A 26,385-nucleotide genomic window follows, 5' to 3' on the forward strand; every position below is an offset into this window, starting at 1 on the left:
CATAGTTCAGAACGCATTGTACGATTTATACTCCTACTCAATGTCCTCCTTTTGTTTAGTATTTTACCAAACTGGTGCCAGACCAAAAACTAAGAAACTATATGAGCGAAATCCTTTCAAAAATTCTTTTCGCCATCAGTTTTTCTAATATTAGGTGAAATAAAAAGTTCTGAGCGTTTTTTCGCTTCATTTCGACGATGAAATTCACATAGTTAGAACTAACCTATTTAGAGCAAATACGCGTCGTTTTGCCCGAAAACTTTTGTACATTTTGATGGCAATTCCATAATTCTGCAATCAAACCTCATTCTTCCCAAGCCTCTCTCGTGGCCAGTTTTGTACCATCACGAAAAATGTGCAAATTCTTGAAAAGGTGATATTCGGTTGGAGTTAGGTCTAGACTATATGAGTGATGCGGTAGCTTGTATGAAGGTCGATTTGATCCTGATGCTGTGCCACTATGGTCGAAGTAGGTGATGTATTCGTCCACACTGTTCCGTGGTGTAACTGGTGATAGTTCACTCGGGATCGGTTCCTCAAATCATGTCCGTGTCTTATTTCGTGCTGCTGCGGCTGTAGCCTTGGTTCTTCTCGCGATTCGTTTCCGTCCTCTTCTTGTCTTTTTGGTTCCTCCTGATCCCCTGAGGTACCCGTGAATTCGAGAGGGATAAGTTGATTTATGGGGCGTCTGATGGTACGCCGATTTGGTAATATCAGTTCCGCTTCCCGTATTACGCCTGCATTAGCTTTGACTTTTGTTACACGCCCTATTTTCTACGTGTTTCTCGGTGCATTTTGGTCGGCTACTAATACTACTTGGTCGGGTTCCGGTTGCTTTGGTGTTCCGGGATTTCCACGCAAGGTTCGTATGTGTTGTTCTCGCAGAGCTGTGAGGTACTGTTCCTTCCAAACTTTCCAGAACTTCTCCGTAAGCGAATAAGAACTGCGAAGGGCTTCTTCTGTCTGACGTCGCGTTTGAAGTTGGAGTATTTCCCCGCTTCGTGATAATCGGCATCATCTGACATCTCTCGTACTCCTTCCATTGGGTATGTAATGATCATATCACGCTGGATGAAGTCGATTGGGCGTATTGTGGGTTGATCTTTTCAATGCTCCTCCTGGTATGTGAGTGGACGAGTATCAAGGGTCCCCTCGATCTTGTTCATAAAAGGCTCCTTGCCATGGAGCGTATGGAGTATTTGTTTTCCATAAGATTCCTTTCGAAACCATAAATTGTGCTACTGTTTTGTCCGTTGCTTGTGCGGCAACGTAGTTTAAGATTTGATTTGCTAGTAGGAAATAGGAGCCATTGTCGGATGTGATTGTCTCTGGGACTCCTCGCCTGGCGAAAATCGTCGTAACGCAGTCGTCATGTAGGAGATTTTCCGTTGACATGTCTCCTACGCAGTCCAGATGGATTAGTCGAGTGACCGTGCACGTGATGATTATTCCGTAAGCTTTGTCTCGTTCTTCCGTAGCTTGCTTAGTTGTAATCGGACTGAAGTAACCGATGCCTAAATGCTGGAATGGTCTGGTGCGCGTTACACGTCGAGTAGGGAGGTGTGACATTTCTGGGTATCGGAAGGATAAATTATTCATCTTTTGGCACGGGACGCATCTTTGTAGGATCTTTTGAACTTGTCTCCTCAATTGTGGAATCCAGAATTTTTTTCGTACTTTTGCCATCGTATGAGCGGTACTGAGATGGAATGTGCCATGTGCTTCTTCAATGATCAATGATGCTAATGGCGTCTTTTCAGCGATGAGGATAGGTAATTGGGCGTCCTTCGTAAGGTCGGAATTCCAAAGTCTTCCCCGACATCGCACGATTTTCTTTGGGTCTTTCATAGGAATAAGCTTGTCTCGCCTTATATTGATTTTTCCTTCCACGTGAACTTTTTGGTGATTCCGAATGAGAAGCATTAGGCTGCTGTCGTATTCAGACACGCTAATGAAATCGTCCATGTGGTGAGTGCGAAGCTCTGGTATGTTTTCTAGTAGGTGTGCTTGTAGATCTGGATTAGTTCGTTTGATAATCCTTTCGAGCCATCTGAGGGCGTATGCAAATGATGAGGTAGCTTTCCTTATTGATGAATATCGTGTGAGGTCAACTGTTTCGGCGAGTTCCGGTTGGGGGGAGTTTACTGCCATGCAAACGTTTTCGCTGTGGTTGGCTTGAACGAGTTGGTATCGTGACGGCCAGTTATCTTTTGAGTTATTAAGAAAGGAAGGGCCATTCCACCAAATTTGTTTGTTGGCGAGCTCCTCTTTTGTTAAGCCTCTTGTTCCATAATCTGCTGGATTAACGGTCGTGTTGACGTATCCGAATTTGACTGTAAAGTTGACCTGACGGAGCTGCTCAGCGAGTTTCCGAATTTCCTGTGATCGATTGCGTGCAAGTATTCCTCCGTTTGTGCTCAGCTGTGGATTTCGAAGCCAACTCAAGGCGATTTCCGAGCCCGTAAAGATCGTTATTTCCGTAACGTTAAGCCGATCTATTATCGCTTGGTACGTCGAATTGGCTAGGCGTGTACCCATAATGAGCGCATTCATTTCCAGTTTTGGAATGGTTGATTTAGTTTTGAGTGAGGGCAGTTTCGACTTTGCCATAAGTAAGATTGCCTTGTGGTTCTGAACAAGATAGACGCATGTAGCCATTGCGCTTTTGCTGGCATCTGTAAAGGCGACAACTTCCGCTGGTGACGACCTTGATCCGTCGCTGACTTTCCTGGGTAGACATTTTTCGAAGTTTTAGGCTGTTGCGATAATGGCAATCCATTGATCCCTGTGCTCTTCTGTTAGCTTTTGATCCCATGCATACTTATGCTTCCAAAGTCCTTGTAGGAAGAGCTTTGGCTTGAGCATTAAGGGAGTGAGCCATCCAAGTGGGTCATATACCGCTGCAACTTGCTCCGAGACTGTGCGTTTTGTGATTGCTGCATTCTCCGAGGATCGGCAGGTGATTTTCATCATATCGTCCTCTGAGAGCCATTGAATTCCGAGGACTTTGGGATTGGGGTTGGCTCCTAGACATCCTTCTGGAAGCGTCTGATTGACTTCTGTGGAGTTTATACGGAACTCTCTTAGGTTCATGTTTATCTCTGCAAATAGTTGTCTTGCGCGGAGACATCGATCGATTGCATTTTGTGATGTGTCGGCTGTGAAAATGACGTTGTCCACATAGACATTGTCTTGAATGCAGTTGGCGATTTCGCGATTTCGCGATCACCAAAATTATGTGTGCGTTCCAGGTGTTGCTTTATGGTTGCTCCTAATAGGAACGGTGAGCAGTTTAGCCCGAACGTGACTCGTGTAAATCGGTAGGTAACTATGTTGGCTCTGTTGAGTGGTTTGTCGATGTCCTTGACCCATATGCAGCGGGTTGCGTTTCTATCGATCGCTTGGAGATGGACTTGTAAGAAAGCTTTCTCGACGTCACTGACAATTGCGATATTTCCTATGCGGAATCTGTTCAGTATGTCGACGAGTGATGGCAGGATTACTGGGCTTTGATGCAACTTGTCATTCAGGCACGGGGCATTTTTGTAATGCGCGGACCCGTCAAAGACTGCTCGCAGTTTTGTGGTATCTTTATGGGGTGTCACCACTGGCTGGTGTGCTAAGTAATGAATCACTGGTCCATCCGGTTCCCTGTTCTCGTCGACTTCCTCTATGATTCCTTTTGATAGTTGCTCTTGAAACGTGCTGTGGTACTGTGACAAAAGATGAGGTTCCTTAAGTTTTGTTATAACGCTTCGCAATCGGTTAGGCGCGATCGCACGGTTACCAGGAAGATCGTCTGTTGGAGCTTTCCAAGGAAGTCGGACGAAGTATTTATTGTCGGAGTACTGTGCGGTTTCGCGGAACTGACTCCAGATCTTCTGGTTCTGTTCTTCAATCTCTTGGGATTTGGGTCCCATATATTCGCCGATTCCGGCTGAATCGAGGGTCCAAAACTTGTCCCACTTACTGAGTTCATCGTTAAGATCCTCGCTCTGAACTGTACATAGGTTATTTACTTGCGTACGGGGTTCTTCCGTTGTATTTCGATTACGGCCAGTTACAAGATATCCAATCTTTGAGTGGAGAACTGATGGAAGTTCGTGAGTACTGGCGAATCCGTCATCGAAAAGGTCAAAGAGGTCTCCGCATCCAATGAGGATTTGTGGGGCCACCTTTCGGACACGATTGGGAATTGATAGGCTGATATCGTGTTGTGAAAGATAGTTGCGGTCTGCTTCGTCAAGCGGAGTCCTTTGGAGTTCTCCTGAAATGAAGTCGACCATGGCAACCGTGATGTTATGTCGGATTCCTCTTCTATCCTCAATTTGGATACATGTCGTAGTACAGCATTTCTCGATTGGAGTATCGCTTCCAAATGTACGGATCTTCAACTGTGAGGTTCCAGTTTCATCTAACCCGAGCTGCTCTGCATAGGTTGCTGTGATAAAAGACCGATCTGCTCCTGTGTCCAGGATCATGTATACGAGTACGAGTAGATCCACTTTTCCTACGTTAACTAGTTTTGGCTGACGTATTGAAGTGTGCAGGACTGTGTCTTGTCCAAGCTTGCAAGAAGGAGGCTGTGTGACAACCGTAACGACACTAGTCGTGGTATGTTTCCTTTGTGTCTTCTTTGTCTCCTGGGTTTTTGGCTTGGAATCTGATTGCGCTTGCTGCGTTCCTCTTTCTTTCTTTTCCAACTGTCGACATATTGACGTATGATGACCTTGTTTCCCGCAGTTCCTGCATGGTCCGCATGGACAAGCTGCAGTCTGGTGGTTAGAAGCGCCGCAGTTTCGGCAAAGATTTCGTCTCTGAATTTCTGCCATTCTTTGGCTGTACGTAGGATAGCTCGTGCATGCCGTTGCCTTATGATCTGTGCAGCTACAGTAGAAACACGGATATTTTGCCATACTCCTGTGTGGTGTTGTTGGGGATTAAAGAGTTCTGACACTTGTCCTCTGATAATGTCTCTTCGGTACGGTCTGCGGAAAATCCTTTTGCATATTGGATCATATCTTCTATGTCGAAATAGTCTTGAAGAGCATGCAGGAGTTCCTGCGTAGTCCACGATTCCCTTTCGAAGTCTGGCCTAGGGTGTGCTAGTCGCTTGAGCACTGAACGTTGAATTTTTTTCCGGGAATTTTCCCAGGATTGTGCATTTCATTTGTTGTGTGTTAATCCATTCCCCTTTTTGGCTTAGCTGGGATACGATGGATACTATTTTCTCTAAAGTTCGTCGTTGATCGGGTAGTCAAAGGCTTTGCTGCTGTAAGAATTGGAGTTTGCTCAATAAGTGTCCTACGATAGCCTCTTCGTTTCCGTAGCGACGTTTCAGTATGTCTAATACTATGTCGATGTCGTAGTTTTCTGCGGTGATCTGTAGGTCCTGGACTGTGTCTCTCGCAGGTCCCTGTAACGCTTCGAGTAAATGTGTGAACTTCTCGATTTTGCTGATTTTTCTGTCGTGAATGGTGGCGTTGAAAATTCCCCAAAACTGGTCCCATTCCCAGGGATTCCCTCTGAATTTGGAGATTTGAAGGGGAGGAATTTGCGGTAGCACTTTATTGTCGGCTTCTGCTTCGCAAAGTTTACCCTTTTCGTGGTCTTCAAGGCATAAGCTTAGTGTTATTAAAAGATTCTGAGCCCTAATGATGGTGTCCTGTGCGGTTGTAATATTGGACATGGTCGTCTTTTGGTGTTCCTCCGCGAGATCTGCTGCGTCTGCTGCGGAGGTGTAGTTGTTCATAGCTTTTTCTAGAGCAGTTTGCCGTAAATCCAACTCTTTTATCGCTTTGCGGGTCCTTACATTTGCCTCCGCGGCGGGGAGAGTTTCGGCGGATTCGAGGAACTCTTCGATTTTTAAAATCGTGCTGCTGAGCTGAGTTCCCTGTCTAGTCAGCCATGCTTGTTTTCCTTTAAGAGTTGAAGACATTGTGAAGGGCTAGTAAACGTGAATCTTCCAAAGTCGAAAAAAAAGAGAGAGGGAGAAATCCTTAGTGGGAGAGCCGTGGATGCAAATCCGGAGACTAACACACGGACGTTAGCAGAATACCTGGGCGTACATTATACTACAGTAGTTAGGCATTTGGCGAAAATTGGCAAGGTGAAGAAGATGTCAAAATGGGTGCCTCACGGGCTGACCGAAGAGCAGCGCCTGGCACGTTACGGCACGTATTCTAAACTTTTGATTCGGTTAAAAAATGAGCCCTTTCTTAGTCGTATTATAGCTGTAGATGAAAAGTGGGTTCCTTAAGATAAGAGGAAACGTGAATTTGTGTGGATAGATAAGGAGGACCAAACTCTTCCTAAACCCGATCTTCACCCCAAAAAACTCATGCTTACAGTTTGGTGGTGCTGTAAGGATTTAATCCACTACAGCTCCATGCAACCAGGTCAGACAATTACAGCAGAATCCTGCTGCTGTCATCTAGAGCATATGCATGAAAAGTTGGAAAAATTGTGGCCGGCAGTGGTGAATAGAAAAGGACCGATTCTGCTGCAAGACAACGCAAGGCCACATACCGCACAAATCACCCGTCAAAAATTAACCAATTTGGGTGTAGAAGTTCTCCTTCCCCCACCGTATTTCCCAGACCTTTCTCCAACAGACTATCACTTTCTTCGAGCTCTTGATACACATTTGCGTCAGCGACAGTAAACCAATTGAGACGATGTTGAAAGTGCTTTCCATAATTTTGTTGATTCCTGTAATTTCAGTTTTATACTAAAAGCTTAAATTTATTACCAATTCGTTTTAAAAGATGTTTAGATTTTGAAGGTTCTTATTTCGATTAATAAAGTTGTGTTTAAGCTTATAGCAATTTGAAGTATGCGATCCGTTTCTGAAATTAATTACGCACCAACCTAATAGATGCTTCTAGCTCTCCTAGCTTTTCTGAAACCTAGTTGAGAAAAATATTGAATTTTCCTCGAATTTTCGAATTTTTCTCAACTAGTTTTTCAGAGAACTAGAACACCTACAGAGATGCACTTAAGGGTGTCCATTAATGCTCTATCAAACTATGGAACAGAATTTTTCACCCGCGCAATCTGTATGACTTCGAACAAATACTTCCAATAACTCAGAATTTTACAGAGGAGGATTCTTGCGATCGGAATCCCTTTTTAACCTTCTTCCAAGTAGTTTTTGTTCTCTCAAAAGTTAGTTGAGAAAATTTTACTAAAATTCCTAACTTTTCTCAACAAGCTTCCAAAAAGAGAAAAAAAAACAGAGGATTTCTAAACAAGATAATTTGAAAGTTTTGCAGCTCAAATCTTCCTCCACCAACCGCATCGCTTCCCGCTTTTTTCCTTTTTCGCAATCCGTTATTAATTTTTACTTCAATCTAACAAAATCCGACCGGTCCAGCAGTCATTTCTAATCAAGGCCTATGTTCGCTAGTCGCTAAAACTACCTCTAAACCACACCTAAATGCTGTAAATAATGCTGTCAATACAATTTCAGAAACGTTGCCGGCGAAATGTTCTTTTCAGTATTTTTTCCGGCTTTGCAAAAATCAATATTCTGCCGGGATCGAACTCTTCATTGTCTGTACACTGTCAATGAGAAAATTTGCATGTAGGAAGTAGAAGATGGTGAGATAATCCTTCTACAATGCGTTTAGCATCGGCATCAGTTTTTTTTTCATTTTGCAAAGGAAGGATCCTGGAGGGGATCAAACTCCCCACCGTTCATTTTCGTTTTCCAGAACTAAAAGTGTGTGTAAATAGAAGAAAATAGTGTGAAATGGTTCTCAGTTGTTTCTTCTATTTTGCAAAAATAATGATTCCGGCGGGGACCGAACTCTTGAAAATCCGCAATTTAATCACTAGTTAGTATTTACTAGATTATTATTATTACTACTCTGAAGTCCGGACTTCAGACTTTCTGTGGCGTTCGCTTCGGTCGCGATCACTGATGAATGAAAATTAATACTAGCTGCATTTTCTGTGAAATTAAATTGATGTCTTTCTAACAACACATTCTCCTTTTTTTTATAAAGTTAGGTGCAAGATTCCATAGATTTGTTTCTAAATGTTGCACATTTGGACGATTCAAACGTCAGCTTTAAATACTTCTTCGATACCAGCATGATACAGACAAAATTTGAAAATATTGCTTGAAGTATGGGTTTTTCCCTATTTTCCCCAACAGTTATCACAAAATGATGTTTTAACATAAAATGACGTGAAAAACATCATCGTGCTTATAAAGATAACGTTCCTGTTCCTGATAAACTGTTGGCTACTATTTAAGCAGCCGGTTTCATTCGTGTTTCCACTTTCTAAGGGAGGCATAATAGCAACTTGAGGCAAACGTGTAAGGAAAAAGACGCACAGAGGAGACATAGAGGTGAAAAGCAACGCGTGCAGTGGCCATGAAACGGGTGTGTGTGTGTTTGTGTGTGTGGTGTGTGTAACGACGAATAACGAGCTTAGTCCGTGTGTGTGTGTGTCTGCGTGTCGCGAAATTCGAAAAATGGGGTGCGACGGGTCCGACTGTCGCCAGATAGTTACAAAATGAACTGAGACGCGTCCCACTGCGTCGAACTGGTGCGCCGGCGCCACATAGCTATAAAATAGGGTCTTACAAGTGCACAAGCGTCGGATTGGTGCGCCGGCGCCAGATATCCATAAAGTGGGATGCGACGGGACCCGCGGCGTCGAAATGGTGCGCAATAACTTCGAGTGCATGTCGCAAAAGACAAATGGTTGCGCTGTTTCATAGCCGTGGTCACTGGGCGCGTTGCTTTTAACTTTTATGACCCCTCTGCGTGTCTATTTCCTTCTTCGCTTCAAGTTGGTAGCATGCCGTTCTCAGAAAGTGGAAACGCGTATGCAAACGGCTGCTTAAGTAGTAGCAAGATGTTTATGTGATCTGACGTGGAAAGTTATCTTTATCAGTAGGATGATGTCTTTCACGTCATTTTATGCCAAAACGTCATTCTTTGATAACTGTTGGGGAAAAACAGGAGGAAAACCCATATTTCGAGAAATATTCTTAAATTTTGTCTATAAAATATTGATAAGGAGTGTTTGAAGCTGAATGTTCTCCAAATGTAGAACTGACACGTTTAGAGAGAGGACTATGAAATCTTTCGCCTTTAGTTATAATATAAAAATGGAAGGAGAATTGTTGGAGATAAACGTGTCCAATTTCGTAGAAAACGGCACTAATATTAATTTTCGTTGATTAGTGAAGCGAGCGAAGCCAACACCACAGAAAGTCTGAAGTCCGGCTTTAGCCGGACGTTCAGACTGGTTATATATAATGATCATGATTATCATATTATTTTATTTTATTTATTTATTGAATTGAATTGAGCTCACTAGAATTTCGCCTGAATTTTACACAACAAGACTGGTTCTTCAAAGCATAAGGGGAGGAGGGTTGGCAGGTCATTCTTCTGCTACAGAAGGTGAGAAGTCCTCACGCGAGATCCTTTTCCCAGACCCAGAACGCTACGGCAGATAAACGGACTGGGTGACCAACTTAACCTCGGACGGAGGAATCCATCAGAGACCTTTGGCGAACGGCTGGGGGGACCTCAAGCGCAAGGGTTCACCAACTTTGCTATCCTTGAACGGCTTTCCACCACCAGGAGAGAATAAGGACCAACTGTAGGGACGAATTTGAAAAGGAGCATACCAAGGCAGAATTGCAGCTAGCTAGTGTCATAACGAACAACAGAAAAGGAGGAACTAAAACTGTGAGCTAAAAACAGATATCAATCCAGTGCTTGTGGTCGCTTGTTAGAGGAGGAACCTGCTCCACGTCACTGAAACAATGAGATTTTAAGCCTCCCTCATACCTAGAATAAGTAGGACATTTAATTTGGATAGCCTGCTATTGAATAGTTTTCATCTGAATTTAGAGTAGTGCAAATTGAAGCTTCCTGTCCTCCCGTTTGTTGGTCGGAAAATCCAATACTTGCTTGCCTTTAGCTTAACTTCCATTCGTAGGATCCGAAAACCCAAAACTAAATCGTTGACTACTCGTCTGTACTTCAAGCTCTTTAATTTCAGCGCATTAAGTCGAATTTCATAGGAAGAAAGTGTTTCAGGGTAACCCGGTTCGGGAAAGCATCTATAATAAACAGTCTAGCAAAAATTTGTTGTACTTTCTCTAACTTTTTGATATCCTTTTTCAAGAATGCACTCCAGATTGGCGTTGCGTATTTTAGATGTGGCAAAACGTATGTCTTGTAAAGAAATATTGGTAAATCAGGGTCCTTAACATGCATTATCCTCATTATTATAAAAATAGACGACAGCGCTTTTTTGGTGAGAAAGTCAAAATGAGTGGAGAAGTCGAACGATTTATCAATTATTATCCCAAGTTCTCGAACTTGCTCTTGATATTGAATAGTTGTTGAACTGCAAAAGTAGGGAATCTGAGGAGCCTCTCCGAAATGCAGGATGGGTTTTCAAATAGTTGGGAAGTGCAATTATCATATTATTTTATTTTATTTCAATTTATTTACTAAGCGTGACTTCAACTTCAAATTTGGACGGCAGAATAGACTACCTCAATTTCCAAAATCGAAATGAATTGACAGAGCTTGCTGTACCAGCTCCGTATATTACGGACTTGCAACTGATCACTCTAATGCAGAACGACTGCTATGTCCGTAGTTAGATAATGCGGGAACTTCTGTATTTCAAGTTTCATTAGTCTCCGAAAGATTTGGAAAAAAGTCAGTGATGTGACAAAATGTGCCGCATCAGCAATTTGCAGACAAAGTAATTATTCCATTTTCGTGCTCAGTTTATGTCAAGACCAAAGGAATAGCTTGCACAGAAGTCAATACGTCGATTGGATTGATATTTTGGTGCAAAATGATTGTCATACTTTGATCAGCACATGAAATAACCTCATCCATACTGTTTCTGCGACAAAAAAGGCCATATTGAACAAAATCGATATTTGACAAAGGATGATGTTGATGATGTGCTAGTATTCGAAGTTAGCACCCCTAGATACCTCAGAGGTAAACTGTCCTTTCATTTCACAAACTCGTAGCGGCAGCTTTACAGTAAAAATGCCAAAATCAGTAAGAGTATTGCTGGAGAGTATTGTCCACGGGCCGGATTTTAGGGATTGGTACCGCAGAATACTCCTCGACACCAAGTCTAGTCCAACGCCGTTCGCAACGAGTAGGGAGATGCTTCAACCTATGTTCTAAGTCCTCCTTCTTTCGCCTCCCTTCTCAGCACCGTTCGTTATAGTGTTGTTGTTCACTTTGAACATCCCATTCTAATGTTGTCTTACTGCCTAGAAGGTCTAACTGTGGAATTTATCTTGATTATCTGCCCGTATGCTGTACGGCGCAAGTTTATGGAGAGGGCGCGGTATGACATGTTAAGAGGTGATCCGGTCAAACAACCTAAGTTTGAGGGGCATATAACCTTTTTGTACCCGAGGGGATTGACGTCGGATGCGCGAGGAAATCAGCGCATTGTATCATCGTACTATCACGGATTTCTCACCAGAAAACTTTAAGAGATAGTATAGTTTGGACAACCATTGTTTTGGTTCTTCCAGAATGTTTGAACTAAAGAAAATTTGTGGTAACGTTTAACTGGCTGGGAGAGCTAATCCACCTCATATAATCTCCTGGATGCTACCCAAAAAAACAGAAAACAGTGTGATACTTTAGCACTGAGCATGTGTGACTGTAATTGCAATCGAAAATAACCATGCAGCTATTTCTTTTTCAAAAAAAAAGACTAAGATCTGTGAAGGATTTCTCTACTAGCTGGTTTTTATTTTAAAGACTTTCCTATTATAGCATGGTTCGAGCCCACAGACCGTTTCAAAGCTACGAAAATCTTCGATTGTGAAGCTATGGATAGAATACAAATCATTTCCCCGAACGGCGCTGAATTTCGCAAAATATTGGAAAGAAATGGTATTCGTGTGAATCGTGAGTGTTTATCTGGCTTATACTAATGTATACTCCAAGTTACCAATCATTTCTTCGATTTGCAGCTGAAATTCTTTCCTCTACTCGTCGTGTGCATGAGTTCATTTGCTCTAATCGCCAAATCATGCATAATTTGAACCTTCTGATCGTAACGCTTTCATCACACGGTGTCGCAGTCGTTTCAAGGTGAGTTCAGTTTCTGATGTCTCCAAATATGTAATAACAATTTATTTTGTTCTACTTCTCAAATTTCAAGTAAGAGGAATGATAAGAAAAGTTCAAACGTTACAAATCAAATTTTCGCCCGCTAAAGTCACTCATCCGAGTTCAGCTTAAGGTAGAATTTGTCATAATTGGACTATGTCCACATGATCAGCATACGATTCAGCCGTCTTCACGCCGCCACCGATGCTATGGTTTTATATATGCATCTGAGTACATTCTTTGTTGGTCCTAATTTTTGAGATAAGGATGTCTTTTCCTAATGGCGTTAAGCAGCATCTGAGCTCTGCTGACTACGCTCCTATCCAGAATACTTCATGAAACCTAGAAGTTCCTTTTCAAAAAATTCAATAGACATTTCATCTCTCTAACAGATTATGAAATTATATTTAGAAAGGACTAATCCCTAGAAATAATTTAGGAATTAAATTTGGTAGTAATTAAATGGGATTTCAAAACAAAAGTGATATCTGGAAGAGGTAAGACAAAAAGCTAGCCATTGGTGACCTCTAGTTAACTTGATGATAATAAAGATCTTGTTAGTTAATCTTGACGTGGGACGTAGCACTGTCAATGTGATTTCAACAAAAAAATCATGAAACTTGCTACCTGACTTGATTTATCAAGAGTTGAATTTCTGGAATGGAAAGAGGAATGAAAAGAACTGGATGTTGGAGCATAGCATTATTATCGAAATTCATCGACCACTGTCCTCCCAGTCCCTAGTTGCGAATCTTATTTTCCTTCAAGTGTAACAAATATGTAGCATACGGGCTTTAGTTAGAAGTGAAATGGGTTCAAAACTGTTCTCCTGTGCAGTACATCCCAACAAATTGTGTTACTCCAGTCACTTAGATTCAAACTTAAAGGCATCACCAAACGAATCCGAGGTGGTACATTTCAGGTGGAGTATTCTTATAAGGGATAGTAGATTATGGAAAGAAGGGTGATTCTGTCCATTTCTTCTTAATTGCCGTAAAAAACGGCCCGGAAGATGCGGCGTCGCACAAGGCTGGCGCGCTCCAGTCAAACTCCGTGTAGAAAATAGTGCGCCAGAACACTTGCAGTCGTATCTTCCGGCCCGTTTTTTACGGCAATTAGGAAGAAATGGACGGAATCACCCTCCTCTCCATAATCTACTATCCCTTATAAGAATACTCGGCCTGAAATCCACCTCAGATTCATGGAGTGATGCCTTTAACCACGTGCAAGGTATGATGCGCACGTAAGGCTAGCATTGGTCCTTTCCACTCATAGCGTTTTGAGTAAATAAAAGGATAAATTGAACTGGCGTATCAATCCACTTAGGATGCGCCAACGCCAAAATTGCGTTAGGGGTTGTCTTCGAGATCTGATTCTGCTGAATTGCGCAGCGCGATCGGAGTCAGCAAAGGTGCCGCAGTGATAGCAACTACTTTACGATTGCACTACGAGTCAGATGGCCATAAACAGACTGTAGATATTAGAACCGTTGAAGTTTGCTCAGCATCAATTTTGCTGTTAAAAGGGGTTTATCCTGCAGCAAAATTCAATGGTAAATGTCAATAGTAAATGCGATATTTCTTGCATCTGACTCCCCATATTAAAGCTATCAGAAGTCTTTATACAAAATCAAATAATTGGTCATGGTCATACATCATTCTGTTTATTTTTGTTTAGCTCTCCCACCACTAACTACTTATAATAATAATAATAATAATGAAAAATCACTGCTCTGAAAACTAAATACTAAGGAGAAGCGTATGAAATGTGTAACGATGCTGACATATTTTGCGACATTCAGCCGCGGTACAGCTATAACTAGAACCAAAAGGGTTAATCGAAATGTTCGACTTTCAATGAACTTCGACATAGTAAGATCTCGTACTGATATTTTGTTAGCTGTGCACTAGGTTGTTTAATAATTTTATTGACTAAAGTTCCGGCAAAATCACCTTTTTCAGAGCCTGAAATGGTCAATTGAATTCACAATCTGAAAGACCAAAACTCTCTACAACAAAACAGATGAACTCTAAGCCTACTTTTTCAATCTCTAACGAAGCGACTGCATTGAATGCTCACCTTGGATTGGAAAAGCTTAGCGGTGACTGATTGATCACTACGCTGAATGATTCAAATGTCTCATTCAGATCGACAGAGCCATTCGAGATAAGGCGCCAGTTCCCGCATTACCAGGATATTCACCCTTACTATTCATTTTAGGGTTTTTGACGTGGGTCCAAAACGCGTCCAATGATTTTTGAGCCAAAGTTTTAGATTCATGTGCTAAGATTTGGGCTCTGATTTTTTAATCGGCTTTGCCGCGTTTTGTGTTCTATGAGCGCCTGAAAGTCCATTCCTGTAATGGTCAATCAGTCGGCGGTCCCTGCTAGATGTCTCTGATCCAAGGCGAGCAGTCGCTACGTCAGTGGTTGAAAAAGTTGGCCTAGAGTTTGTCTGTTCAGTTGTGAAGTGATTTGGTCGCTTAGGATGCGAGTCAAAAGCTCACTCCAGGCTCTAAAGAAGAAAAATAACCGAAACGTTGGGCAGTTGGCTTACTTGATCTAATCGACGGGCTGTGTCGATTGTCTGCATCCTCGCCGAGGTGTGCCGCCCTTGAAGATGCCCATCCTTCTTGATCTTCTGCGACAGCATCCACAGAATCAAGCCGTTCGTCGCTATTCCATATCCTGCGAAACATTATGTCACCTCTGAACTGCCTATCCACGCCGAGTGTCCTCGGATCCTCTTTCACTACCTCAAATCAGAATTTCCGTTTCTGGCAAGGTTGCCTCTTCCAGTTTGAAGCCGACAAACGCCTCAGAACTCGTTCAACAAGGTGATCTCCTGGTCTCCTCATTATATGACCAAAGAAGCGAAGACGATTTTTTAGCCATTTTCGACGGCAGTACAGGATTGATATCTCCCACGTGTCATACGCAGGTACACTACATAGATTTCCGCGTAAAGATCTTCATTGTGCCATTCCCCTGAGTAAAAAGTAGTCAGGCAGCCGTCTAAGCATCTTCCTTTCCGTGCAGCCAAGCCTCTCCATCACCGTTGACGGTGCTGCCCAAGTCTCCTATCATTACATCATGGTAGGACAAATTGCGGACAGGCAGACTCACAGCTTGACTTTGTTAGTGATGGGGCATTTGGTCAAGGAGTTAAATGCATAAGTGGCCTTAGCGCATCTTTGCTGAATATCTTTTGCCGTTGTTCTTCGGCATACAGGCAAGACACACACACATCTAATCGCACTTATCAGGGCGTAGACGTAATCCATAGGCTGAAGCCAGCTTCGATACAAGGTTGACAAAATGTTGGAGTTTTGACTTGCTTTCCTCGAATATAACAACATCGTCGGCTTAGTCGAGATCAGTCAAGGGGCACCTTGGTGCTGCTAAGACGATGTCAACAAGAAAGTAGTCGACTGTTCTTCGCATGATGTCGTCCCTAGAGAAGTTGAACAGAAAGGGTCCTGCCACTGCCGTTTGTCTTACCCCAGTTACCACCTCAAACGCTGTTGTACATCTGGTTGGTGTTTGAACTGCAGCAGTTGTTCATTCATTCATGTCATCAAGCAAGCAAACGAACTTTCCTAGTACTCTATCGGCGCGGAGGGCGTTAAGAACCTTGGTGGGGAGAGTCAAAAATGGCTTTGACGTCTATGAAGGCTAACCACATTTGCTTCGAACGCCGCTGCCAGATTTCGATCACTCTCCTAACGATAAACACCTGGTCAATCGTAGATAGGCCTGGGCGAAAGCCAGCTTGCTTGTCGCGTGTTGTTTCTTCGCGATGCTTAATGATTCGGTCCAGGATAATCCTCTCCAAAATCTTGTACATAATAACACGCAGCAAAGAGATTTCCCGACAGTTTCTAGAGTGCATGACGGATATCTTTTTGCTGAGGGAAATTATGATAGCGTGTCTCCACGAGTCAGGTATCCTTTCGTCTATCCATATTGAGGGATGATCTGGGTCATCTCACGAATCTTAGAAGGAACTGAGAACATCTTTTCACTTTTCCGCTACTGTTTTAGTAAAACATAGGCTTTGCTCAGGTTCTTGCCCTACCACGTCTTTTCAAACCCCTTCGCTCTTGACGTCCATTCGTTTTCATTCGTGTTCTGGAGCTGCTGACAGAATCTCCTTCTCAGACGCTTTTCCTTTCCAAATGCAGAGTTATACGTGGATTTTGCTTCCTCAAATGCAAAGGCAAACTACTTTTACCGCAATAAGACCGAGAGCGTTTCCTTTGCAGAATTCGAACATCTGACTTAGAAACGTTCCGCATCAGAATGAAGTCGAGCCAAAGTTGAACAGATCTCATCTTCCGCCTGCGCTGTTTTTCAGGCGTTGAAAAAGGCGATGATTCCTTTTAAACGTGGAGGCGATGATGAATCCCGTCTGTTCACATAAGTCGGCCAGGTGGTCACCATTATCCGACGTGCGCTCCGGTGGATATTACCATTTTCCTAGCACATCGGACTGTTGTTCAAGTCCCATCGTCGCATTTGCGTCGATTCCGACCATTTGCAGGGTAGACATCAACGCATTGAATTCGTGAATAAAGGCATTCCTGCTGTTTTCCTCAGCGATTTTTTTTTGGAGTGCACGGACACTTACGACCCAGGGTTTACGTCATCTGCGATGTAGCAGTCGTACAAAGATGCATCTTGACGACGTTGAGCCAAATTATTCCACCAAGTTGTTATAGTCGTTCCTCACAGTAATCGCACAGCCACCCACTTTCTTCTCATCAGCATTGCTGCAATATAAGGTGTAATTTTTCATGTTGATGACGGACGGATCTTTGATGCATGTTTCCTGCAGCGCAGCAAACGGCACACAGAGATATCGTAGAACTCTGGACAGGGCGGTTTGTTGTAACTCACTCGACCGTGTTCGGCAGTTCAACGTGACAAAACGAATGACTGTTGCCAAAGATTCCTTTCAGACAGTTGACCTTTCAGTTTATGGGCTGTGGGGATGTGCTGGACGACATCACCTTTTTGCAATATATAGGAATCTTTCGCCATATAACAGTGCAGGTTATATAGCTCGTACCTTCCCAATGCAAACACTTGGACGCCGAATTGCGTTTAGCTAAAGACATCATCCCACGGATCTGGACTGGTACGGGTAATACCTATAAGGGGTCCTAGACTATGGGAGAGTGGACGATTCCGCTCATCTCACCCTGTATCAGTGTAAACAGACGACCTGGGAATGTTGTTTCTTACGACGGCTTCTGTTGGAATGCGCAAACATTACGCCCCGCCCCGCCTGCGATTCGTTCCTATGGGTTTTCGATGAATCGTAGGCGGGAGGGCGCAAAGGTGGCGCGCTGATACAGGGAGAGATGAACGGAATCACCTTCTTCTCCACAATCTACGACGCCGTGTAGACATTACCCGCCTGAAACTTGTACCACTCCAGATTCGTGGGTTGATCCATTTAAAGCAGGGCCACTACGCACAAGTAGCAGTCAGAGTCGTATACGTGACCCCTATGGTTAGCCATTAAAATCAATTAATAACAATCTCGAGTGCATCTAATTAAAAATCGATAACATTAAAATGACATTAAAAAAGTTTGGTCACTGAGATCAGAAACTAGGCTTCCAATTGTTTCACGAGTACGCTATTGTTCAGTTTTTGTCTATCTGAGGGAAACACATATTGTATTCTGCTTGCATGCAACGTTGTTTGTTGTGTGTGAGCTCGCCAGTTGCAACATATTTCTCTATCTTCTTACTAATGATGCCACCTTAATTGAGGAATTGTGATGGAACACTTTCAACTGTAACCTGCCCTCCTCCGTTAATAAATGGGAAGATTCTTTCTGTATCGGGGGCTGGTGACAGGTAAAACAAGAAATTCTCAGTTCTATGTTTTCTTTTAATTTTATGCTTATTTGCATTTTTATGTTGTGCTTTATTTTGTATGCTTCCAGCTTCAACAGCGGGATCCTCGCCGGGTTAGCACATGGATTTAGTCTTGAGAAGTGTTTGAAGATCGGGAATAAGTGTGCTGCGCTTACATTGCAGACCACAGATGCTGTTTCGAGAAACATTTCACCGCATTTATTATCTTTATAGGAGTAAGTTGAATGAGGTGAATCATGTTTAATTACGTGTGATCTTTGTAACACTTAACATTTTACTTTGTGTAGAGCATCCTCTTCTCTTAGTATTTATGTTTGCATGGTACTAGTAAATGTCTTCTCTTCAGTTGATTTGGCTACAGTTGTTTCCTTTTACACTGTGCCCAATTGAAAAGTAGAACGATTCTGGTAGTAGTTTCTTCTTCTCTCTAGAATGAAAAAAATATGCGCAGTGTTGGTACACGACAAACTGAAAATAAGAGAACAAGTGGATTCGTGTTCATCAAAACACTGTAACTCTAATACGCAGTAATAATATTGGTTGTCTTACAGAAAAAGAAGGAAAGGTCAGAGTTTCCTTTTGAAAAATTACTGTAGTTATTGTTGATACATACGTTCGTTGAACTAAAGCATTGAGAAGAAAAAGTTTAGAAATGTTCTAGAATCTTTTATTTTGTACTTCTAGAGAAGGATGAGCACTAGTTAATCTTTTTGGAGAAACTGCTTTTGTCTCGAGCTACATAACATCTGTGCAGGCTTAAGAACAGCTGAATATTTTCCCGCTTGCGTCAAAAAATAAACAAAAAAAAAATCAAAAGACGGGCAGAATTTATAAAACATGTGTGATTTTTGCAACTAGTATCACATATTTTCGTTGATATTCCCTACTATATAGACCAACACAAATTTCCTTACTCAATAACTGTAAAAAAAGCCGCATTTTTCTTTACAAAAGACTAAAAAAACAACACAAAATACTCAAGAATTTCATCTACAAGCGCAGTAGGATTTTCCTTTGTTTCATTTTACGTCATAGCTTCAGAAATCCAACCTCTGGTCCGGAAAAGGTTGAACACGTTTGAACAGCAACTTGTCGGTTGTCGAACTGAAGCAGAAGCCAAGATTGCTAACAAACTTTATTACGGCTAACGTTTCGGCGTCGTCACCCTCGTCAGAATTTGGAAAGTCAGATTATTTGCAACATATCCTCTCAAATGCCTTATCCAGAAAATCCAACTCATCATTCTCTAAGATGCTACATCCTAAACCGAAACCAAAAGAGCAGTGCAAGCCACGTTCGAGTTACTCGTAGAACACAGAGACATTCCAAACCTGTACGAGTTTCCCATAAGGCAGATTATGACGCTCCTGGATGAATGCCTAAAGTGCTCCATATTTCGCTGGTCGGGACACTCCTACAGACAGGTCAGGGGTTTGGCCATGAGGCAAAGGCTAGCTCCCACACTAGCCATTGCATTTATGTCCAAAATAGAACAACCAATCCTGGAACCGTTCCTGTACTGTCGTTACATTGATGACTGCTGCATTATATGTCCCACTTAAGACGAGATGGAAACTTGTTTCGAGATTCTGAATCAACAATCCCCTTACGGTTTGCACTTGAAAAAACCTAAAGAAAACTGGCTGTCCTTCTTTAGCGTGGAAATATAGTGCTCCAACGGTGAGTGGAAGACACGATGGAAAAAACCTACTAAAAAAACCAGACTAGTTCACTGTCGTTCTGCTCATCCATGGAAAACCAAGAAATCTGCCATTTGGAACATGTTTAGGACAACCGTAAGGGTGACATCGGATGTCTAGGAGCGGATCGATGCGGTTATCCTAGCGCTTATCGCAGCTTCTAATGGTTACATTGATAATGTACCGCGAGACTAAGTCTTGATTACGCAGCAAGATTATGCCACAGTGGATGCTTCCAAAATGGTCAATTTCTGCTTACCTTCCAGAGCCGACGACCTGAGTAAGATGATAAGGGCCAGTCTGGTTAGGTGTGGTCTTGATGATCAAATGATTTGTGGAAGTGCCTCCCACAAATCTCGAGAAGCAGTTAGTCCGAAACAGAATGTACGATTGTATTGTGATTTGTCTGATTCCAAACTGTGTAATATGCCCATTCGGTAAGGCAAGCCACTGCATGGTCTCTGGTGTAGTTAATTTAATTTCGTGCAAAACATGTGGCGAACAATATGTTGGTGGAACAGGGCGACCTCTTTGTGTTTGTATTGAACAACATCTAGATGGAATGAAACGCTCAAACGCAGCAACCCTTCTCGGAATTCATCGCAAAAAATGTCATGAAAATGCTTTTTTCTGCACAGGTGTCACGATCCCACGAACCCGAAATTGTGGCTCGCAAAGCTTTGGAGGCGTTTTGAATAAACGTTGAAAGTCCAAAAATGAATAGAAAGGAAGAGTGCATAGCGTTGATCAACGAGCTGGCTCTCTATCAAAACCTTGTCGGGTTTTGGTCTACGCGGTCATATGCGGGTTGTATCCTAATTAGTATTAGCTGAGCGATTCTATCACGCGGAGGTCCGCTAATATCACGGCAGTGCGGCTACTCAGGTTAGCACAACGATTTGGACTCTTTCGGTTTTGGTTTTGTAGAGAATCATGACTTGTTCTGGATGACGCATTTGAGAGGATATATTACAAATGATTTGACTTTCCAGGCTCTGACGAAGGCGACGACGCTGAAACGTTAGCCGTAATAAAGTTTGTTAACAATCTTGGTTTTTGCTTTAATTCGACAATCGACAAGTTGCAATCTCTATGCCAAGATTCAACGAAGGTCGAATTTTCGGGGAATGAAAGTTTATAGTGGGTATCGTGCTGTATAATAACGCGCTTAGTGTGTGTGTGTGCGTGTGTGTGTGTGTGTGTGTGTGTGTGTGTGTGTGTGTGTGTGTGTGTGTGTGTGTGTGTGTGTGTGTGTGTGTGTGTGTGTGTGTGTGTGTGTGTGTGTGTGTGTGTGTGTGTGTGTGTGTGTGTGTGTGTGTGTGTGTGTGTGTGTGTGTGACGCAAATACCCCATGATGCAAAACGCTACATCGGTGAGGTGCCGAACCTCCGCCATGCACCTGAGCACGAGCACGCTACCTTTTCGCCTTTGTGTCCAGACCTATAAATACATGTATCTTATGTATACTCATGTGTTAGTGAGGGTAATTAAACTTTTATGTCAATGTACATTTCCAAATTTGCAAACTACCATGCTATATAATAACGGACTTATTCTATCACGTGCGTGTGTCTGTGTGTTTCTGTAACGAAATTTCAAAAAGAGAAGGAGACGGGTACCATGGCGTTCGATTGGTGCGCGGGAGCCCCAACGCGTTAATATGCGTTGGGATGGATTAACAGCGTCGAATTCGTTCTCCGGAGTCAGATAGCCTCAAAATTGGATATGATGAGTCTCACGGCATCGAAATGGTGCGTCGGCGCCAATATATATATATATATATATATACTATATATACAGTATATGTACAATGTATACAATGTATATTTACATACATATATATATATATATATATATATATATATATATATCAAAACACCTCCAAATGCTCAAAATTCATGTAGATCTTCCCATGTTTTTTTTAATAGTGCAGAGCTTCTCACGTAGAACTCCGTGCTCCTTATATTAGTTACTATTGAGTTGATAAAAAAACAGCACATTTTCTTTTTTTTTTGAAGAAAATATTTCTAACCTTTCAATAAACACTCACTCTGTGCAAGCAGTATATTTGCTCGTATATATTTTGCATATTGTATACTATACTGTATTGTATGGTATTGTACACTTTATTGTATATGTATGAGGCAAAATCATGTGTCATTATAAACAAAAGAATAACGTCGCCCGCATATTAATCCATTTGGGATGCGCCAATGCGTTTTTACTGCAATTCGTAATCGTTGAGTTTCGGAACGCGTGTTACCGTGTTGAAAGGCTTGATTTGCATTAGGGCGGTTTTGAAACATTGAACCTATGGCTACAAAGGACCTCCAACCGACTGCGCCCACTCACCCGGTCATTATAATGTTATCGTATAGTCTACATAGGTTTTTTTTTAACATGTTATTTTACAATTCAGATGGGAAAATAATTTTCTGAATAATGTTCCCTTTCTGCTGCTTTTTGCAACACATTACTATGGAACGTGAATCTGCAGGCTCCTGCGATCTTAGTGTGTACCATGAATCAATGTTGGAACAGTTCAAAAATCTCTACTACTTTTATATTAGCGAGCAAAATAAAAACTCTTGCCACTAACAGCCAATCTTGCCAATATTACACCTTTCTATGGATAATTATTCAGACGTTCTATTAAAACACCACCGCGAGTGATCCGTGGTTACCGTTTCCACTCACTTCACTTTGCATCAGTTGCCTGGACAACCTACTTCTTGTTCATCATTCTGGATCTCCGGATGGCGCTCTCAACTGTTGTGCACTCCGCTCTAGGGCCGGAACCGCTGCATTGGAAGAGGCCACTACGTGTCGTAATGCTATATGAGTTTTTTCCAACTCAAAGGGGTTCCTGGTCATTAAGAAATAAAGTTTGCTGCCCCATTGCCCCGTTTGTAAAAGAATTTCTTACATCGATATCACCACTAAAACAAGCCTTTTCGCATATTTTAAGGACACGCACCAACAACCGATCTTGGTAGTATCGAATAAGCCGATTTTCTCCTGTGTTTCTGAAGCACTCCAATCACGTTTCCAAATGTCTCCGTAGGTTGAGTTCAATAGAAACAATTTCTCCCCATCCGATTACAAAAATAATCGACAACTCTCCAAAATGTGGCTCAACTCTTTTAAGCTGAAAAAATGTCCGGTCTTATTTTCCAATATTACCTAGGGAGATAATAATGTTTTAACTGGGACCTCTTATGTCATTTCAAAGAAGTAAAGCGTGCAAGATACCATGTTCTCTTCATTATTATAAGAACTTATATTTAAAAGGTTGCACATAGAGAGATGCTCCAGTGATTCATTCTCTTCAACAATTCCATATCATATATCATATCCATAAAATCCGCTTTGGTAATTCACATGGATGAAAATATGAATACGCCTCTTGTACCCGAACGACTCCAGTTCCATATCGAGCCGTCGTACTTACCAGATACGATAGAAGAAGAATTATACTTGTGGCGGTAATCCTATTTAAGTACGTCATCCTGTAGCACTTCGCAAAGTGGGGCGGCACTCTTTTGCATGCATTCGATGGTTTTTTTTGTACAGCTGGCCCAAGAGTACTCAAAGAAAATGTCGATCCGAACGCTCACTTTTCAGCAAAGGATAATTATTTACATACGCTTGGCAACAGCAGAAAAGTAAGAACTATAACGACGCAGTCATTTTCTATGGATATCAGACATATCATTGCAATTTGACAAGTAGATGTAGTTTCATCTATTAGGGCTGCCGGCAACCACTTTTTCAAAATTTTATTGCCCCAAACTTGATCTATATCCATTGTATGGGCCTCTTAATTCCTAGTAAGTCATCGCACAGTGTGCACTAAACATAGTTAACCCACTCCTGTATATTTTAGTTCATTTGCGTTTTGCTTAGTGTCATTTTGACTTCTAGAGGTGCCGCCGTGAGAGAACACTTGAATATGTGAGTAGGTTAACGGTCGTATCAAATAACAAGCGCTGCTGTTTGTATCACAGTAACATTTCATTCTCTATTTGAATGCATAGAATGTATTCATACATTTATAGCGTTCATAAATTGATGTCACTCTTTAAGCTTCCTTTTTTTTCTTGAGTAGAGAAATTCACGAGAGAACCCATACAGAAAGATCCGAGCGCATTCAAAACACAAGGATACAACACCGGACCTACATTCTGACTATTATCATATCGTTTTCGGAACTTTTTTGCTAGTGCAGGAATCTAAAGTAGAGTGACTAGTCCATCTCAAGACACAACATTTATGGCCGACTAGCTATCATTTATTGAACACGAGAATCCCACTAACGGTCTTCTCGTATAGACATCACAGAACGAAATGTCTTTAGATTATGAGTTTTTTAGATCCTTCATTCTGCAGAATGAAGGATCTGTGTGGTATGGAATGAACAGTATGAGATTGGAAAGCAGTGGATGCGAAGAATTATTAAACAATATTATTCAGTTTGGGATTGCACGCACGAATTTGCATTGATGCTATATCCAGGACTCCTCCAAATGACTTCCATACCATCACTGCCGACTGCAAACTGGATTTCTGCAGTTTTTTTTTTCATAAACATACGTCCCTCTGAACCATAATTCTCTGTAGATGCAAACTGGACTCTTCCAGTAAAAGCGGTTTATTTTCACTTCCATTTCAGTTACTGCAAGTTGTTGAATAACGAAAAATACGTTTTTTTCTTTCTTGGAGCTCCTCCATCTTTTTCTTAGTGATAAAATGTTATTTGTACAAATTTTTCTAACTTTAAAATCTAACACATTCTCTGAAAATCACCTCAAAATTGGCAGATTTCATGAGCAATGAGCTCGGCTGGCAACACCGACTATCAACCGACTGCCATCGAAATTTCTGTTATTTTACTAAGGGTGAGCGGGGTGGGTGTTCCGCAATAATGAGAGGCTCCACTGCGACTCCACGGTCAATGATTTCAAAACCCCCTGAGCCAGTCAATTCTTTGATCCCTCCGGGTCACATAAACTGTTACAATATGTGTCAGGGAGAAAGAACACTTACATGATACATAATTCTTGCAGGGTATTTCATATAAACCAAATACGTTTATAAGCCTTAACTTCTTACGGTTATGATGTGAACTCGAACACATATCACATCTCTAAGGAACTTATAAGTGCTTAGAATATTATCCTTTGTCCTTTTAGTAGAAATCTTGTTATGCACTCCAACTCCTGAATGTTTTCGTTTGGGTGATGGAGCGCCTGAGAGGATAAGTCACTGATGGCTCTGATTATTCCAGACTTTGACGGAGACGATAACGCCGAAACGTTAGCTGTTAATTAATAAAGAAAGATCAATATCAACCTTGGCTACAACTTGAGCAAAAGAATCAAAAGCTACGTATACAAAACGCCGAGAATCAAAGAATCGAACATGAGCACATTCATGCACATGCGAAATACATGTTTACCAAAAATTTGAAATTTTGGAACAGAAGCTTTTAGTTGTTCTGGCGGAAGGCAATCGTTGCAGTTTCCGATATTGTGGTTTCTTTTTATTGATGGAAAGGAATCTTACATGGGCGTTTCGAGTATGACAATAAAGAAATAAATCTATGGATCACATGTTCATTTGTTTTGTAAAATGATCAATTAACGGCTCTGATTCGTTTGGTTTCTGCATTTCTGAGGACTGTTTATCAGCGTATATTTACAATGAATGCTCATCTGAAACGCTATTTGCTAGCAGATAAGACATTGCTTTGAAACTTCCCTCAACTGCTGTCCCTAGCAGTGTTCAGTGCACTTTTTGTTGAAAGTAGCTTTCGAGATCACTAATTACCAATATAGGAATAGTCAATAATAATAAACGAATCGTACGGTAGATGACGTTAACGCACCATGCATTTAAAAAATTCAGAGACGCTTTGCGCTTGTTGGATTTTGGAAGTTTTTTTTTGCCAACACACCTAGCCTTAATGGAATGTGGTGAAGAATTTAAGAATATTGAACTCCAAGCAAAAGTTTCACCGAAGTGCACAATGCGAACAGAAAAGAGAAGTAGAAGTGGCGTGTAAGAAAACGATTCGCAATTAGTTAAAACCAATATTCAAAAGATGGTATCTTTTAAAAGAAATAACTACGATTTTGAAACGAACTGGATAGTGCGCATTCCTTTCAAGCTGATTATTCGTACAGATTGTTGATTAAAGGTGATTTACAATTGGACAAAGTCATGGTGACGAAATGGAAGACTAATCGCGCAGAATAAAAAACTGACATTTGTATCTAGTTTTGATTTAAAAAAAACAAGTCAATTAATCTGAAGTTTCTCAACACATGAACCTAGTCATTTTGAACAAGAAATTGAGAACTTCACATAAAACCGAATATACTTTTAATATTCAACAAACTGCAGGCAGGTATTGGGTACACTTCTGTCCTGCTTTTACATGAACGGCTAATAGCGTTGTGGAACTAAAGATATACGTTGTTTTCTCCTATTCTTCAATTTCAATTAGCAGAAATTCGACGTAGTGTTGTTTTGAGAACAATCAGTTTCACTATTCTCTACCGCATACCTTCAAAACCTCTTTTTATGGGGGAAAATACAGGACCTCGCCATCTACATATGTCCTGACCCTCTTTCAGTTCATTAGTTTGTCAGCCAC

The 26,385-nt window shown here is 41.6% G+C and overlaps 4 protein-coding genes across 5 annotated transcripts; 1 reads left to right on the top strand and 3 right to left on the bottom strand.

Annotated features, from left to right (window-relative positions):
* Positions 1-1,140: 1,140 nt before the first annotated feature.
* On the bottom strand, positions 1,141-3,093 carry RB195_022089 (uncharacterized protein; the record flags this gene model as incomplete). Of its 2 annotated transcripts, none has more annotated exons than XM_064209101.1 (2): positions 1,141-2,728; positions 2,822-3,093. In XM_064209101.1, the coding sequence occupies 2 exons, from the start codon at positions 3,091-3,093 to the stop codon at positions 1,141-1,143; spliced, it is 1,860 nt and encodes a 619-aa protein (XP_064064981.1). The 2 variants fall into 2 exon arrangements, with proteins under 2 accessions (XP_064064981.1, XP_064064982.1); XM_064209100.1 differs by having other exon boundaries at positions 2,822-2,973.
* Positions 3,094-3,095: 2 nt separating this feature from the next.
* RB195_022090 (uncharacterized protein) lies at positions 3,096-4,916 on the bottom strand (the record flags this gene model as incomplete). The annotated part of the gene is made up of 1 exon (XM_064209102.1): positions 3,096-4,916. The coding sequence occupies one exon, from the start codon at positions 4,914-4,916 to the stop codon at positions 3,096-3,098; it is 1,821 nt and encodes a 606-aa protein (XP_064064983.1).
* A 341-nt stretch (positions 4,917-5,257) lies between these two features.
* Positions 5,258-5,938, bottom strand: RB195_022091 (uncharacterized protein; the record flags this gene model as incomplete). The annotated part of the gene is made up of 1 exon (XM_064209103.1): positions 5,258-5,938. The coding sequence occupies one exon, from the start codon at positions 5,936-5,938 to the stop codon at positions 5,258-5,260; it is 681 nt and encodes a 226-aa protein (XP_064064984.1).
* Positions 5,939-10,159: 4,221 nt separating this feature from the next.
* On the top strand, positions 10,160-18,240 carry RB195_022092 (uncharacterized protein; the record flags this gene model as incomplete). Its single annotated transcript, XM_064209104.1, has 5 exons — positions 10,160-10,202; positions 11,799-11,933; positions 11,999-12,119; positions 17,920-18,006; positions 18,096-18,240. The coding sequence occupies 5 exons, from the start codon at positions 10,160-10,162 to the stop codon at positions 18,238-18,240; spliced, it is 531 nt and encodes a 176-aa protein (XP_064064985.1).
* Between the last annotated feature and the right edge of the window lie 8,145 nt (positions 18,241-26,385).

Source organism: Necator americanus, chromosome X, assembly GCF_031761385.1.
Source record: "Necator americanus strain Aroian chromosome X, whole genome shotgun sequence".
Taxonomy (NCBI): Eukaryota; Metazoa; Nematoda; class Chromadorea; order Rhabditida; family Ancylostomatidae; genus Necator; species Necator americanus.